Source organism: Salmo salar, chromosome 07 (genome assembly GCF_965601325.2).
Source record: "Salmo salar chromosome 07, fSalSal1, whole genome shotgun sequence".
NCBI classification, from domain to species: Eukaryota; Metazoa; Chordata; class Actinopteri; order Salmoniformes; family Salmonidae; genus Salmo; species Salmo salar.
Genome location: NC_138297.1, coordinates 47,096,275 through 47,112,585, shown reverse-complemented (window position 1 = coordinate 47,112,585; position 16,311 = coordinate 47,096,275). Strand labels below are relative to the sequence as shown.

Here is a 16,311-nt window from a genome sequence, read left to right as displayed (position 1 = left end):
GTTTTGCAATAGGCTAAATTACACATTCTGTGAACAGCTGACTCTGAATGATCTGTTCTTGAAATGTGTAGTCTATGACATTGCATGTTTAGATATGATAGTTTTTCATGAAGTAGTTTGAATGTAGTGACTTTAGTTGCTTAACTTCTTGCAGTGTGAAGTAGGCCTAATTGGTAGCTTGGTAAACTATATTTTCAGAATAGTTTTCCCACCACTGGTTAAAAACTAAACCACATTAAATGCGTTTCATGTATGGCTTATAGGGCATGTAAGCTAGAGGCAAAGTCAAAAAACATTGTGCGAATTAGGCCTATATGCAATAAAAGTAGAAAATGTATACAGCAACTGGAAAAGTTTCGCAAAAAACGAAATGTTGCATTGCTGATATTGGTTGATGTTTTGGTATTTCGATAAAACATCAGAAGTGGTTAATATATGACACACAGATGCTCATTTGATTTCTAAATTATAACTAAGGCTGCGTTTACACAGGCAGCCAAATTCTGATATAAACATGTTCAAATGATTGACAAGATATTTGATCTGATTAGGAATAATATCAGATTGGAGCTGTCTGTGTAAACGCAGCCTAACTGGCCACAAGCATCGAACATCATCACACTTATTGAAGGATGCCTTGTAAATATAAAATCCAAGTGCTCCATCTTTCGGTGAGATGGGTACAGCTTGTTTTTTAGTGGTACACCCGCCAGTAGATGGCAGCAAAGCGCATAAGCTCTGGCTCTGACGTCAGAGAGGAAACAGTCGGCGAATAAGAATATCTCGCGCGAATATTACATACAATTATAAAATGGTGGACGCGCGGTTCTTTTGAAAGGGCTCCAAAGTTTATCATCGCATATTAAATATTTGGGTCAACTTCGTATTTTGTGAATCAACGCCTACGGTGATTGGAAATCATTTGGTGAGTGTAATAGCATTTCATGAATGTCTGTATTAAAACATTTTGGTAGCTGGCTAGCTTGCTAACGTTACAGTAATGGTGTAACTACGTCAGTACTACTAGTAGGTCAGTACGTTAGCGACTATATTAACCAAATATACTTTTCTATGAACTTAAACGTTCGCTAGCTACATAGCTAAATGTCAACCAATCTATTTTGTAGATAGCTACTGAATAAAGTGTTAGCTTTTCTAAAAACCACACCGATTCAAATCTGACTTGATTTCCTCTTTAATTTTAAGGGGAGCCATGGTCATGGACACAGTGGAGACTCGATTCGCCCATTTGTTGCAGCCTATCCGGGAGCTCACGAAAAACTGGGACATTGATGTGGCCTCGGAGTTGGCAGATTATCTGGAGGAGGTAGGAATGAGCCCGTGACATGCATTATGGGGAAAATCATGTAAACAAAATAGATTTAAAGTACTGTATTAACAACATTGTTGTGTGTCAACACACACAGCCTTGAATGAATAAATGGAGTCACCAACCGGGTTGAAAATCACACAGACCAAGGCTGGAGTAGACTGTTAAGAAAGCTTGTCCTCTCACACATTCATATACACTTACCACTCTCATATTGTCTCTATGTTCTGGCAGTTGGATGAGATGTGCATCTCGTTCGATGGGGGTAAAACCACTCTGAACTTTGCAGAGGCAGCGCTGCTCATCCAAGGCTCAGCATGCATTTACAGCAAGAAGGTGAGAAGTTGTTTGGTAGAAAATAACATTAGACTGGCTTCATATAATATTCCTGACTTGTTGTCCAAGAGCTACTGTGATCCACCACAATTCATTTGATCTCAACTGTGGTATAACTATGTTATTGTTAGCAGCTTGAGTTTTTGAAAAGCGTGTTACAGATAAAATGTCTTATTATTAGTGTTTCCCTTAGGATTTGTTTCAGCAAAGTTGGGTGGGGGGGGGGGTTGTGGCACCGTCTCTGACCAACATTATTTAGAGGCCCTCGTTACGGGACGGAGAGAATTTTACTTTTAAAACTAGTTTCCTGCATTTTGTCAAGGGGCTTGCTGGCTGAGAGAGAATACATTCAGTTTAAAGCTAATTTCCTTAAATTCTTCTACACATTTTGCCATGGCTTAATGCATGTTCTTATGCTATCTATCTGAGTGACTCAAACATTATAACAAAATCAATTCCATGACTGTCTAGTTTTTATTTTGGTGATTGTTAGTTCTCACGGATCTTCTTTAAAAAATACACTGCTCAAAAAAATAAAGGGAACACTTAAACAACACAATGTAACTCCAAGTCAATCACACTTCTGTGAAATCAAACTGTCCACTTAGGAAGCAACACTGATTGACAATAAATTTCACATGCTGTTGTGCAAATGGAATAGACAACAGGTGGAAATTATAGGCAATTAGCAAGACACCCCCAATAAAGGAGTGGTTCTGCAGGTGGGGACCACAGACCACTTCTCAGTTCCTATGCTTCCTGGCTGATGTTTTGGTCACTTTTGAATGCTGGCAGTGCTTTCACTCTAGTGGTAGCATGAGACGGAGTCTACAACCCACACAAGTGGCTCAGGTAGTGCAGCTCATCCAGGATGGCACATCAATGCGAGCTATGGCAAGAAGGTTTGCTGTGTCTGTCAGCGTAGTGTCCAGAGCATGGAGGCGCTACCAGGAGACAGGCCAGTACATCAGGAGACGTGGAGGAGGCCGTAGGAGGGCAACAACCCAGCAGCAGGACCGCTACCTCCGCCTTTGTGCAAGGAGGAGCAGGAGAAGCACTGCCAGAGCCCTGCAAAATGACCTCCAGCAGGCCACAAATGTGCATGTGTCTGCTCAAACGGTCAGAAACAGACTCCATGAGGTTGGTATGAGGGCCCGACGTCCACAGGTGGGGGTTGTGCTTACAGCCCAACACCGTGCAGGACGTTTGGCATTTGCCAGACAACGCCAAGATTGGCAAATTCGCCACTGGCGCCCTGTGCTCTTCACAGATGAAAGCAGGTTCACACTGAGCACGTGACAGACGTGACAGAGTCTGGAGACGCCGTGGAGAACGTTCTGCTGCCTGCAACATCCTCCAGCATGACCGGTTTGGCGGTGGGTCAGTCATGGTGTGGGGTGGCATTTCTTTGGGGGGCCGCACAGCCCTCCATGTGCTCGCTAGAGGTAGCCTGACTGCCATTAGGTACCGAGATGAGATCCTCAGACCCCTTGTGAGACCATATGCTGGTGCGGTTGGCCCTGGGTTCCTCCTAATGCAAGACAATGCTAGACCTCATGTGGCTGGAGTGTGTCGGCAGTTCCTGCAAGAGGAAGGCATTGATGCTATGGACTGGCCCGCCCGTTCCCCAGACCTGAATCCAATTGAGCACATCTGGGACATCATGTCTCGCTCCATCCACCAACGCCACGTTGCACCACAGACTGTCCAGGAGTTGGCGGATGCTTTAGTCCAGGTCTGGGAGGAGATCCCTCAGGAGACCATCCGCCACCTCATCAGGAGCATGCCCAGGCATTGTAGGGAGGTCATACAGGCACGTGGAGGCCACACACACTACTGAGCCTCATTTTGACTTGTTTTAAGGACATTGCATCAAAGTTGGATCAGCCTGTAGTGTGGTTTTCCACTTTAATTTTGAGTGTGACTCCAAATCCAGACCTCCATGGGTTGATAAATTGGATTTCCATTGATTATTTTTGTGTGATTTTGTTGTCAGCACATTCAACTATGTAAAGAAAAAAGTATTTAATAAGATTATTTCTTTCATTCAGATTTAGGATGTGTTGTTTAAGTGTTCCCTTTATTTTTTTGAGCAGTATATATAGGTCCATTATCATTTCTACACACTTGATATCTAGCTTAACTGTTTTAAGTTTACACTGAAAAAATTTCCATCCCTCAAATTATTTTCAAAACAAAATCACATCATTCTTTGATCATGTCTTTTTGGGAGCGGCAACGATTTAACAGCCCACCGCTGCTAAATGAATATAGGGGAAACACTTTATTAAAATGTATTATTTTGTTATTGATTGATTCAGGTGGAGCATTTGTACAACCTGGTGTACCAAACTCTGGACTACATCAACGACAGAAACAAGAAGTAAGTGCAGTGCCTTCAGAAAGTATTCACACCCCTTGACTTTTTCCACATGTTGTTGTTTTACAGTCTGAATTTAAAATTGATTAAATTGAGATTTTGTGTCACTGGCCGACACAATACTCCATAATGTCAAAGTGGAATTGTGTTTTCAGAAATTTTTACAAATGAATGAAAAGCTGAAATGTCTTGAGTCAACCCATTTGTTATGGCAAGCCTAAGTAAGTTCATGAGTAAAAATGTGCTTAACATGATATTTAAATGACTACCTCATCTCTGTACCACACACATACAATTATCTGTAAGGTCCTTCAGTCGAGCAGTGAATTTCAAACACAGAAAGACAGTGAAAAGAAGAAAGCCTGTACAAAATATAAATATTCCAAAACATGGAATATCCTGTTTGCAATAAGGCACTAAAGTATAACTGCAAACAAATACGTCAAATAAATTAACTTTATGTCCTGAATACAAAGCGTTGGCCTAGTTATAGTGGACTTAAATTGGCTTGAAAATCTATGGCAAGACCTGAAAATGACTGTTAAAAAGCATAATGTGAAAATATTGTACAATCCAGATGTGCAAAGCTCTTAGATACTTAACCAGAAAGACTCACAGCTGTAATCACTGCCAAAGGTGATTCTAACATGTATTGACTCTGGGGTGTGACTATTTATGTAAATGAGATATTTCTGTATTTCATTTTCAAAAATGTCTAAAAACATGTTTTCACTTTGTCATTGTGGGGTATTGTATCTAGCTAGGTGAGGGGGGGGGGGGGGAGAAAATGATTTAATACATTTTGAATTCCGGGTGTAGCACAACGCAGTGGAATATGTCAAGGGGTATGAATACTTTCGCAAGGCACTATACCCTGCCTTGCTCCCTGTGAACACACACAGCACCACTCAAGCCACCATTCTTCATGCTGCTCTGCTTCTTCACTTCCTTTCCCATTGAGTTAAAGGGATTTGTACCTGTCATTTTCAGGAAAGATAAACAAGCATTGACTTCTGGAGAGGATGGCACGAATGGGGCCTCATCCATCAATGCTAATGATGCCGACGGGGTAAGAGTGTGGAGCTGGGGGGTGGTGACAGTTGGGCTAGGAAACCCTGGCCAAAGAGAGCCATGCGGGGTGTGTAGCAGGCTTTAGTTCCGGCCCAACACTGTTATTACCTGATTTTACTGATGTTTGTTGTTCCCCCAGTTTGACTCCTTAGACAAGGATACAACAGATGTCTCCCTGCAGTCAGAGATGAAGAATGATGCCACCACGGTGAGTGTTCACCTCTGGAAACATTTAACCCTTTATAAATGCCCCTCTGAAACACCAATCAATATATTGTACATTCTAATCAGACTAACTGATTTGTGTGTGTATCCATGATTCTCTGTGTAAATGATTGTCCTGTGTGTTCCTTAGAATGTGGACGTGGCCCCTCTTCCCCCCGAGTCTCTGATTCCTCCTGAGGCGTTTGAGAAACAGAAGCTGCTTCTCGTCAGGTGGGTGCCAAGTCCACGGCCTAAACCGCCCTCAACATGATGAGCTCTTCTGTAGAATAACTATGGAACATTGTCAGCCTTGCCATATGTAGCTGCCTTACTTTCTGATGGAACAAATTTCTGTAGAGGGCTGTCATATCAATGTTTGTGTGTGTGCCCTGTGTATGTGCTGCAGTCTGAAAGGAGAGGTGCTGGGCAGCTGTAAGGACTTTAAGATGAACACGTTCACTCCGGACTCCCTGGGTATCATCCGCCTCTTCTTGGCCTCCTCTCAGTCCCACTTCCTCAGGGACGCCCTGTCTGACGCACCCCTGGCCCCCGTCACCCTGTTCGGGCACCAAGGTAGAGAGGCATTTAGAGATCGATACAGTATATCGACAGTTGTACATTACTGTGTCTAGGTCTATACACTGTACACAAGCGTTTTGGCTTGACTTTATCTCAGCATTCAACACCATAGTACCCTCCAAGCTCATCATCAAGCTCGAGGCCCTGGGTCTGAACCCCGCCCTTTGTAACTGGGTCCTGGACTTCCTGACGGGTTGCCCCCAGGTGGTGAAGGTAGGAAACAACACCTCTTCGCTGATCCTCAACACTTGGGCCCCACAAGGGTGCATGCTCATCCCCCTCCTGTACTCCCTGTTCACCCATGACTGCGTGGCCAAGCACGCCTCCAACTCAATCAAGTTTGCAGACAACACAACAGTAGTAGCTTCTGGTAGTGTGGTGCCAGGAAAATAACCTCTCACTCAACGTCAACAAAACTAAGGAGATGATCGTGGACGTCAGGAACCAGCAGAGGGAGCACCCCCCAATCCACATCGATGGGACCGCAGTGGAGAAGGTGGAACGCTTCAAGTTCCTTGGCGTACACATCACTGAGTGTCTAGTTTGAGAAACAGGCGCCTCACAAGTCCTCAACTGGCAGCTTCATTTAAATAGTACCCGCAAAACACCAGTCTCAATGTCAACAGTGAAGAGGTGATTCCGAGATGCTGGCCTTCTAGGCAGTGTTCCTCTGTCCGGTGTCTGTTATTTTGCCCATCTTAATATTTTATTTTTATTGGCCAGTCTGAGATGTTTTTTTCTGTGCAACTCTGCCTAGAAGGCCAGCATCCAGCAGTCGCCTCTTCACTGTTGACGTTGAGACTGGTGTTTTGCGGGTACTATTTAATGAAGCTGCGGGTACTATTTAATTTGAGCCTGTAAACGATCCTACAAATGCTGATGCTCCAGATACTCAACTAGTCTAAAGAAGGCCAGTTTTATTGCATCTTTAATCAGGACAACAGTTTTCTGCTGTGCTAACATAATTGCAAAAGGGTTTTCTAATGATCAATTAGCCTTTTTAAAATGATAAACTTGGATTAGCTAACACAACGTGCCATTGGAACACAGGAGTGATAGTTGCTGATATATATATATATATCAGCAACTATCACTCCTGTATACATACATACATACATACATACATACATACATACACATATCTTAATCCATTCCTTACTTAGATTTATGTGTATTTTGGTAATATATTGTGAAACTTAGATATTACTGCACTGTTGGAGCTTGAAGCATAAGCATTTCACTACACCCGCAATAACATCTGCTAAACACGTGTATGTGACCAATAACATTTGATTTGAGAAAACACCCCAAATATTTGATTTCTCTGTGAGCGGGTTGGGAGCGTTTGATGTGTTTTGCCTCCAACAGAGGCAAAACACATCAATAAAGGTTTTTAAAAAATACATTTGAAAAATCCCGTACCATGTTGCCAGGACCAGCTCAAATAGAATATACGGACCTTTAATGTGTATTTCTAAGCTAAGACCGTGTGCTGACACCCTTATTGTTGTTGTGTGTCCAGATGACGCAGAGCTTGCAACAGGGGATGCCATGGTTGGCGTTGCCGGGGATGATGGTGGTGATGCTGGTGCGGAGGACTTTCTGCCCCTGGAGGACAACGGGATGGAGATGGACCAGGGACCGGAGGAACATATTGACAGACACCAGGTAGGAACGTAGAAATCTCTCTCTCTTACACACACGCACATACTCAGCAAAAAAAGAAACGTCCTCTCACTGTCAACTGCGTTTATTTTCAACAAACTTAACATGTGTAAATATTTGTATGAACATAACAAGATTCAACAACTGAGACATTAACTGAACAAGTTCCACAGACATGTGACTAACAGAAATGGAATAATGTGTCCCTGAACAAAGGGGGGGTCAAAATCAAAAGTGACAGTCAGTATCTGGTGTCGCCACCAGCTGCATTAAGTACTGCAGTGCATCTACTCCTCATGGACTGCACCAGATTTGCCCATTCTTGCTGTGAGCTGTTACCCCACTCTTCCACCAAGGCACCTGCAAGTTCCTGGATATTTCTGGGGGGAACGGCACTAGCCCTCACCCTCCGATCCAACAGGTCCCAGACGTGCTCAATGGGATTGACATCCGGGCTCTTCGCTGGCCATGGCAGAACACTGACATTCCTGTCTTGCAGGAAATCACGCACAGAACGAGCAGTATGGCTGGTGGCATTGTCATGCTGGAGGGTCATGTCAGGATGAGCCTGCAGAAAGGGTACCACATGAGCGAGGAGGATGTCTTCCCTGTAACGCACATCGTTGAGATTGCCTGCAATGACAACAAGCTCAGTCCGATGATGCTGTGACACACCGCCCCAGACCATGACGGACCCGCCACCTCCAAATTGTTCCCACTCCAGAGTACAGGCCTCGGTGTAACGCTCATTCCTTAGACAATAAATGCGAATCCGACCATTACCCCGGTGAGACAAAACCGCGACTCGTCAATGAAGAGCGCTTTTTGCCGGTCCTGTCTGGTCCAGCGACGGTGGGTTTGTGCCCATAGGCGACGTTGTTGCCGGTGATGTCTGGTGAGGACTTGCCTTACAACAGGCCTACAAGCCCTCAGTCCAGCCTCTCTCAGCCTATTGCGGACAGTCTGAGCACTGATGGAGGGATTGTGCGTTCCTGGTGTAACTCGGGCAGTTGTTGTTGCCATCCTGTACCTTTCCCGCAGGTGTGATGTTCGGATGTACCGATCCTGTGCAGGTGTTACACGTGGTCTGCCACTGCGAGGACAATCAGCTGTCCGTCCTGTCTCCCTGTAGGGCTGTCTTAGGCATCTCACAGTACAGACATTGCAATTTATTGCCCTGGCCACATCTGCAGTCCTCATGCCTCCTTGCAGCATGCCTAACGCAAGTTCACGCAGATGAGCAGGGAGCCTGGGCATCTTTCTTTTGGTGTTTTTCAGTCAGTAGAAAGGCCTCTTTAATGTCCTAAGTTTTCATAACTGTGACCTTAATTGCCTACCGTCTGTTAGTCTTAACGACCGTTCCACAGGTGCATGTTCATTAATTGTTTATGGTTCATTGAACAAGCATGGGAAACAGTGTTTAAACCCTTTACAATGAAGATCTGTTAAGTTATTTGGATTTTTACGAATTATCTTTGAAAGACAGGCTCCTGAAAAAGGGACTTTTCTTTTTTTGCTGAGTTTATATAGATATACATTGCCTTTGGAAAGTATTCACACCCCTTGACTTTTTCCACATTTTGTTGTCACAGCCTGAATTTAAAACGCACAATACCCCATAATGTCAAAGTGGAAGAATGTTTTTTTGAAATGTTAACAAATTAATTAAAAATTAAAAGCTAAAATGTCTTGAGTCAATAAGTTTTCAACCCCTTTGTTATGGCAAGCCTAAATAAGATCAGGAGTAGAAATCTGCTTGTCAAGTCAGATAATAAGTTGCATGGACTCAGTCTGTGAGTGTTTTAACATGATTTTGGATTGACTACCTCATCTCTGTACCCCACAATTAACTGCAAGGTCCCTCAGTCGAGCAGTGAATTTCAAACAGAAAGACTGTGAAAGGAAGGAAGATTCAACCACATAGACCAGGAAGGTTTTCCAATGCCTTGCAAAGAAGGGCACCCATTGGTAAATGGGTAAAAAAGCAGACATTGAATATCCCTTTGGGCATGGTGAAGTTATTAATTACACTTTGGATGGTGTATCAATACACCCAGTCACTACAAAGATACAGGTGTCCTTCCTATCTCAGTTGCCGGAGAGGAAGGAAACCGCTCAGGGATTTCACCATGAGGCTAATGGGGACTTTAAAGCAGTTAGAGTTTAGTGGCTGTGATAGGAGAACACTGAGGATGGATCAACAACATTGTAGTTACTCCACAATACTAACCTAATTTACAGAGTGAAAAGAAGGAAGCCTATAGGGGATAAATATATAGGGGGAAAAATGTGGCAAAGCAATTCACTTTTTGTCCTGAATTCGTGTTATGTTTGGGGCCAATCTAATACAACACATTGTTTAGTACCACTCTCCATCTTTTGAACCATAGTGGTGGCTGCATCATGTTATGGGTATGCTTGTAATCGTTAAGGACCAGGGTGTTTTTGAGGATAAAATAAATAAATGGAGGATAACCTGGTTGTCTGCTTTCCACCAGACACCGGGATATGAATTGTCCTGCTGAAAGGTGAATCTAAAACACAAGGCCAAATATACACTGGAGATGCTTACCAAGAAGACACTGACTCTTCCTGAGTGGCTGAATTACATGTTTTACTTAAATCTGCTTGAAGCTCTGAGGCAAGACTTGAAAATGGCTGTCTAGCAATGATCAACAACCAATTTGACAGAGCTTGAAGAATTTTGAAAATAATTATTGGCAAATATCGTACAATCCAGGTGTGCAAAGCTCTTAGATACTTACCCAGAAAGAAGTACATCTAGAATCGCTGCCAAAGGTGATTATAACATGTATTAACTCAAGGATGTGAATACCTAATGTAAATGAGATCTTTTCAATACATTTGAAAAAAGGAAGCATGTTTTCACTTTGTCATTATGGGGTATTTAATAGATTTTGAATTCAGGCTGAAACGCAACAAAATGTGGAATAAGTCAAGGGGTCTGAATACTTTCCAAAGGCACTGTACATACCAACGGTTCCTCTGTATGTATGTATGTATCACACACGCCTAGTTCCATTACAGCTTTATCGTAGCCCTTTTTATGGGACCTTGTGTTGAATTGTGTATGATTTGTATTACCATGTGTTATTTATTGGTGTGTTCTAACTTGTTCTCTCCCAGGCCCCCAGTGAAGGGAGGGTGTTGAGGGAGAGGGACGGAGTCCAGCAGCTCTCTGAGGAGGAGCAGAAGAAACAGAGGATGGAGGAGGAGAGGGCTCAGATGGTACGGTTACCCGTCACAACCACCGACACATTTAGAGACGGAAAAGAACCATTCTAGTATGCACGTTGTTTTTTTTTGTCTTTGTGATGTGAGGATTGTTGTGATGCAGGCAAACATGTGGAGGTTACATGACCTTTATGATACAGTCGGCGAGGACAAGCCTCTGAAAACAGGTGAGAACATTTTTCCTATCGATGAGATGCAGTCCAACTGACTCTTACTCACTGAGAGGGTATCGCAGTGTATTTTCTGTGAGGGGGCCTGTCTGTGTTAAATGTGTGTTCTTTCGCCATAGGAAAATGTTATAAGGTTCCTCCGGGTCTTGATGATTCTGGGAAGCGGAAAAGGAAAGGCCCCGCTGCGCTGCAAGACTTCTGGGCCTGGTACACTGGCACCTGTAAGTTGTGCATAAACACGTGTTGGTGTGTCTATGAAGACTGAATAGGATGGAATATACCTGACAAATGCCTCCTTGTTGCAGATGACCCCCCTGAACCCAGGCTAAAGAATGGACCCACGTATACAGGTAAGGGTGGATCTCATAACTCCTATCCCCTCATTTAGTTTTCTTTTGGACCCTCTATTATTTGGCGCTTACAGCAAGTGGTGTTTCTGTTACAGACTTGAACTACATCTATATGAGTAAAATGAAAGACAAGCTGAAGACCCGGAAAAAGATTCTTAGAAAAACGGTATGTGTTTGTACTTCTATGGGTCATGCTGCAAAGAGCATTTGTTGCTGTTTTTACTGTTGAGTGTATGAGTATGTACTGAACATACAGCCTTGTGCCCTTACAGGGTGTGTTTGTGTCTGACGAGGAGCTGAGAAGGACGTACCTGCAGCTGGACGAGAGAGTAGAGAGGGAGGAGGAGTTAGAGGGCCTCAGAAACCACGACCCCCTAGGCCTGCACGATGACATCTCTGACAACGAACATGACCCTTTGACTGATGAAGCCCCGGCTGACTTCCTGAATGGACAGGCTTTCATACCTGGTAGACACTGTCCTGTCTGTCAGGTCTCCACTGTGTGACTGTAGAGTTAGACTAATCTATTAGTGTCACTCCACAATGATATGTTACTTGACAATACAAAACACAGATAAAAATTTTAAAAAAAAAAAAACATTCTTGACCACTCAAAGTTTTAAGACACTATAGGCAATCCTCGGCAAAGATAGTATGTTTACAGTATGTTTCTGTTGCTGCCAGGGGCAGACATGGACGGGCTGAGTTACGAAGACCTGGTGAAGAAGAGCGTGGTACGTTTCCACAGGCCGGTCTCAATGAGCCAGTCTTTCTGGGTCATGTTCCAGCAAGAAATACTACAGGGTTCTGTGTAGCTAGTCACTGATGTTCCTGATGTCCCCCCCCCACTTCCTTCATATTTCAGGAGCAGTTCCTGGTGAACTCCCAGGGTTATGCCCAGGAGACAGCGCTGTCGAAAAGAGTGAAGGAATGGGAGGACAAAATACAACCAGAGCTCATCTATCAGGTAAGACTCAATTACCATACTTTCTAGACATTTTGCTGTAGATCAAGTATCTATTCTAATAAAATATATCATTGTTCACCCTGTTGGTCATTTCTAGTGTGGTGTCATGTGATCTGTTGGCTAAACTTCCAGACACTCCTGACCCCATGTCTCTGTAGGAGGAGCGTGCTACCTTTGACATCCATGACTATGGGGACAGGATCGTAGCTGCGTTGTGCAGTGTGGGCCAGAGGAGGACCTTCGCCTCTGTAGTCCACGGCATGGACAACTTCGAGGCCTGCAAGTACATGCTGGCTTCCCTTCAACTGGTGTGTGTGATTTTAATACATCACAAACTAATCGAGCGTAATCAACCACTGTCTGGAGTTTACAGTCTTGACACTGAACACTTGATATTTAGAGATGCTTGATGTTATTTTATGACAAATTTAGTTTAATAGCTTCTAGGTCAAGGTGTATTTGTCTACAGTAACTCCATTACTCTACCATCAGGACACTGTGCTATCAGGTTATTATCATGCTCTCTCCTCTTCAGGCCAACGACTACACAGTGGAGATCGATAGGAGTGAGGGTCTCGAGGAAAGCATCGACACCATGGGACTCACTCTGCTCAGCAAACACCGGGCCAACCAACGATTCAAGAAAGCCCCTGCAGCAACCTTCGACCCTATATGACCCAGAGCCATTCATCTTCTGAACCAGTTTGTGAGCTCTTGCCTCCTACAGACCCATTACTCTGAAACGTGGTACACACTCCTGTGTGTGTGATGCCACTTGTGCCTACCGGACCACTAGTACTAACCTGCTCTATCAACATGACCTGGCTGCACCCATTAACTCGCTCATGTACTTGCTCTTATTTCATTTCAATCTCCTCTCTATTGTTTTGATCTTTGGTGTCATATGTCTGTGTATTCCTCTGGTTATGTCAAGAGAAAGAAGCTATTTTTTTCTCATTCACCTGCATCCACACAATATATTTACCAGATGTCGCACTCGGGGTATGTTCTGGTGTTGACTGACCCTGGGAATATCCCCCTTTTCACAATGTTTGCCTTTGTAACCATGACAATTGTATACACAGCTTTTTATTTGCATGTTTGTCCAAGTGGTGTAGAACTCATACATTTTCTATATCAGATGAGAGGACTTTTAAGAAAAACTTCATTTTTCTACTTTCATTTAATAAGAGAATAACCTAAATTGGGAAATTATGTTTCACTGGTTTGTTAGGAAAAAATATATTTTTTAACAATGGCCAAAAATGTGTATAAAATAAAACATGAGCATGTGGATTTTACTAAGATTATGTGAAGACACTTTCAATATCGCAACACTAGTGCCCTTGACTTATTGCGCACACAGCCTTGATGAAGCGTCCATGTTGTTGTGGTTCAGTCTGGTCTGGGAATAATTCAACACGGCCTCATTTCTGATGGAGATTATCTGGACTTTGGGTTCAGTTTAAGCGTGACACACCATAGGTCTTTGATACAGTCTTGTTGGTGTGGTTACCGTCATTCATTCAGAGAGTTTGACGTAGCTCTTCATGTGGTTCCTGACGCTCTCGGCAATCTGCACGTCGTCCTTCATCCTGTTGTAATAGTCTAGGAACAGTCCATCTGGGTTGACCAGGTAGATGAGGATGGTATGGTCCACTATATAGTCCCCGTCCTCATCCTTAGGTCCAGGGCTGGCGTACACCCTGTAGTCCTTCCCCGCCACCTTCACCTCTTCTGGGGTACCCGTCATGCCGATCAGCCGGGGGTGGAAGTCCTTCACGTACCTCTCCAGGGCCGCCACGTCGTCTCGTTCCGGGTCGACCGTCACAAACAATGGTTGGACCGCGGGGAGAGACCGGTCCTTGTCCAGAGCGCTGACCACAGCAGATATCTTATCCAGCTCATCGGGGCAGATGTCAGGGCAGTGGGTGAAGCCAAAGTAGAGGAGCACCCAGCTACCCAGGAAGTCTCTCTTGGTCCTGCGGTGCCCCCTGTGGTCGAGGAGGCTGAAGTCTCCCTGGCCCAGGGCCACCTTTTTCAACTGCTCTATACGCTGCATTCGGTGATTTTGCTGCTTCTCGTTACGCACGTACCACCAGGTGCCAAGCAGACCCCCGCCGAACAGCAGGGTGACCACCAGTCGCGTTCGCAGCCTGATCTTGGCTGTGGAGGTGTTGGGTCCCTGGGACAGGGTGACCCTCTGGGTGAAAAGGGGGAGGGAGAGGGGGCCACGGGAACTCCCCAGTGTCTGCTGCGGGCGTGTAAAAGGCCCATACAGGCCTGTCCTATGTTTAGGGGTATGGTGACCACTGAGAGGTGCCTGTGAGGAGGGCCACACCCTCTGGGGGTGGTGTGTGGAGCCAGAAGTCTGTCGGACTGCTAAAGACCTCACGGTGCATCTCAGGAGTCTCCCAGACGTAGCATGGAGGTCACCCCCTATGAAGTCTACAAGTCCCAGCATCCTCTCCAGACACAGCATACTTCCCACAGAAAACCTTGAGGGGTTGAGAATAAAGGGTCGTCACTAGTCACCGCAGCCACAAAGTCATAAACCCTGTCTATTTCTACAATTTATCTTCTTGAAATGTGAGTGTTAAACCTAACCCCATTTTTTATGCATTTTTTTAAGATGGAGCTAATTTTGACTTTGTGGTAACTAGGGGAAACCAGAAAAGTGAGAATGTAAGCAAGCTGTGTTCCCAAGGCATACCAGCTCATTCAGTCTAACACCACAGGATTTAGCTCTGTAATTGTCCTGACCCTGTCAAACCATACCACAATCATCAGCAACACAGCACTACCACAAAGACAATACTGGTTTAGAAACTGACTACTAGGCGACTCAAGCTAAACTGCATCATTCTTATGTCCAGCTTGAGTGGCTAGCTATCTGGCTAAGCCTACAAGCTACCTGATTTAGATACAATACTGGTTTAGAAACTGACTACTAGGCGACTCAAGCTAAACTGCATCATTCTTATGTCCAGCTTGAGTGGCTAGCTATCTGGCTAAGCCTACAAGCTACCTGATTTAGATACAATACTGGTTTAGAAACTGTGACTACTAGGCGACTCAAGCTAAACGGCATCATTCTTATGTCCAGCTTGAGTGGCTAGCTATCTGGCTAAGCCTACAAGCTACCTAAATCAGGTAGCTTGTAGGCTTAGCCAGATAGCTAGCCACTCAAGCTGGACATAAGAATGATGCAGTTTAGCTTGAGTCGCCTAGACGTTTTTATGAGCAATGACGAAGCTTTTTAAAGTAGTCATGCTTTCATACAACATGCAGGTTATCTTATAATATCCAATTATGATTGCAAAATGGATAACATTGCTAGGCTAGCTACCTCAACTTCCTGGCTGTTCGATCTTAACGTGCACACACTGCTCATGTGATGCTGCTGTTACATGACCACCGTCTTTTCAGATATGTATTTTCGACAATACCGATATATAATAAATAAACAAAACAAAAACTACTATTTTGAACAAGACAATTGGTAAATGTGTTTGACAATTGTGTTGTTACAAAAGAGTTAGAATAATTGTCTTTTACATGTTGAAGTCACATCGCCAGATTCGTGTATATCTCTGTGTCCCAGACTTTCCAATAGGTGGAGCTGTTGTCTCTCCTACATGCTGGAGTTCACCAGAGTTCAAATTTATATGAATTCCTTCAGTTTAGCTTCTTTCTTTTACGTGTAAGTAATTTGTTGATGCTGGATATCCAATGATTTCATCAGACATTTCTGCATGGTTAGATACTTCCATGGTTCAAGAGATCATGGGAAAAGGGCAACAGGTAAAACCCCCAAAAATACAGATTAAAAAATAAAACGTAGGCTCTGAAAAGGTAGGCTCCATTATATTTATGGTGCAACCTGCTCCCTCTCATCAATCTTGCTCCATTATTGAGCTGAGAATGAAGGCCTACACAGCTATTTGGGTTTGGCGTAAATCCATCCCAATCAATGAAAGACAGAATGTTATTTATCTTCTTAC

General features: G+C 44.0%; 2 protein-coding genes across 3 annotated transcripts; one reads left to right on the top strand and one right to left on the bottom strand.

The window, feature by feature from the left end:
* Positions 1-765: 765 nt before the first annotated feature.
* On the top strand, positions 766-13,608 carry LOC106609295 (condensin-2 complex subunit H2). Of its 2 annotated transcripts, none has more exons than XM_014207951.3 (19): positions 766-925; positions 1,207-1,327; positions 1,565-1,666; positions 3,988-4,049; positions 5,037-5,115; positions 5,257-5,325; positions 5,473-5,552; positions 5,728-5,894; positions 7,423-7,568; positions 10,713-10,814; positions 10,924-10,987; positions 11,110-11,211; positions 11,296-11,340; positions 11,436-11,506; positions 11,613-11,808; positions 12,031-12,074; positions 12,206-12,307; positions 12,466-12,615; positions 12,843-13,608. In XM_014207951.3, exons 2-19 carry the CDS (start codon positions 1,214-1,216, stop codon positions 12,981-12,983), a joined length of 1,836 nt encoding a protein of 611 aa, XP_014063426.1. In that variant the 5' UTR covers positions 766-925; positions 1,207-1,213; the 3' UTR covers positions 12,984-13,608. The 2 variants fall into 2 exon arrangements, with proteins under 2 accessions (XP_014063426.1, XP_014063425.1); XM_014207950.3 differs by having other exon boundaries at positions 12,025-12,074.
* Positions 13,381-15,804, bottom strand: LOC106609296 (cytochrome c oxidase assembly factor SCO2). Its single transcript, XM_014207952.3, has 2 exons — positions 15,657-15,804; positions 13,381-14,805 (listed from the first exon to the last, which is right to left on the bottom strand). The coding sequence occupies exon 2, from the start codon at positions 14,787-14,789 to the stop codon at positions 13,830-13,832; it is 960 nt and encodes a 319-aa protein (XP_014063427.2). The 5' UTR covers positions 14,790-14,805; positions 15,657-15,804; the 3' UTR covers positions 13,381-13,829.
* Between the last annotated feature and the right edge of the window lie 507 nt (positions 15,805-16,311).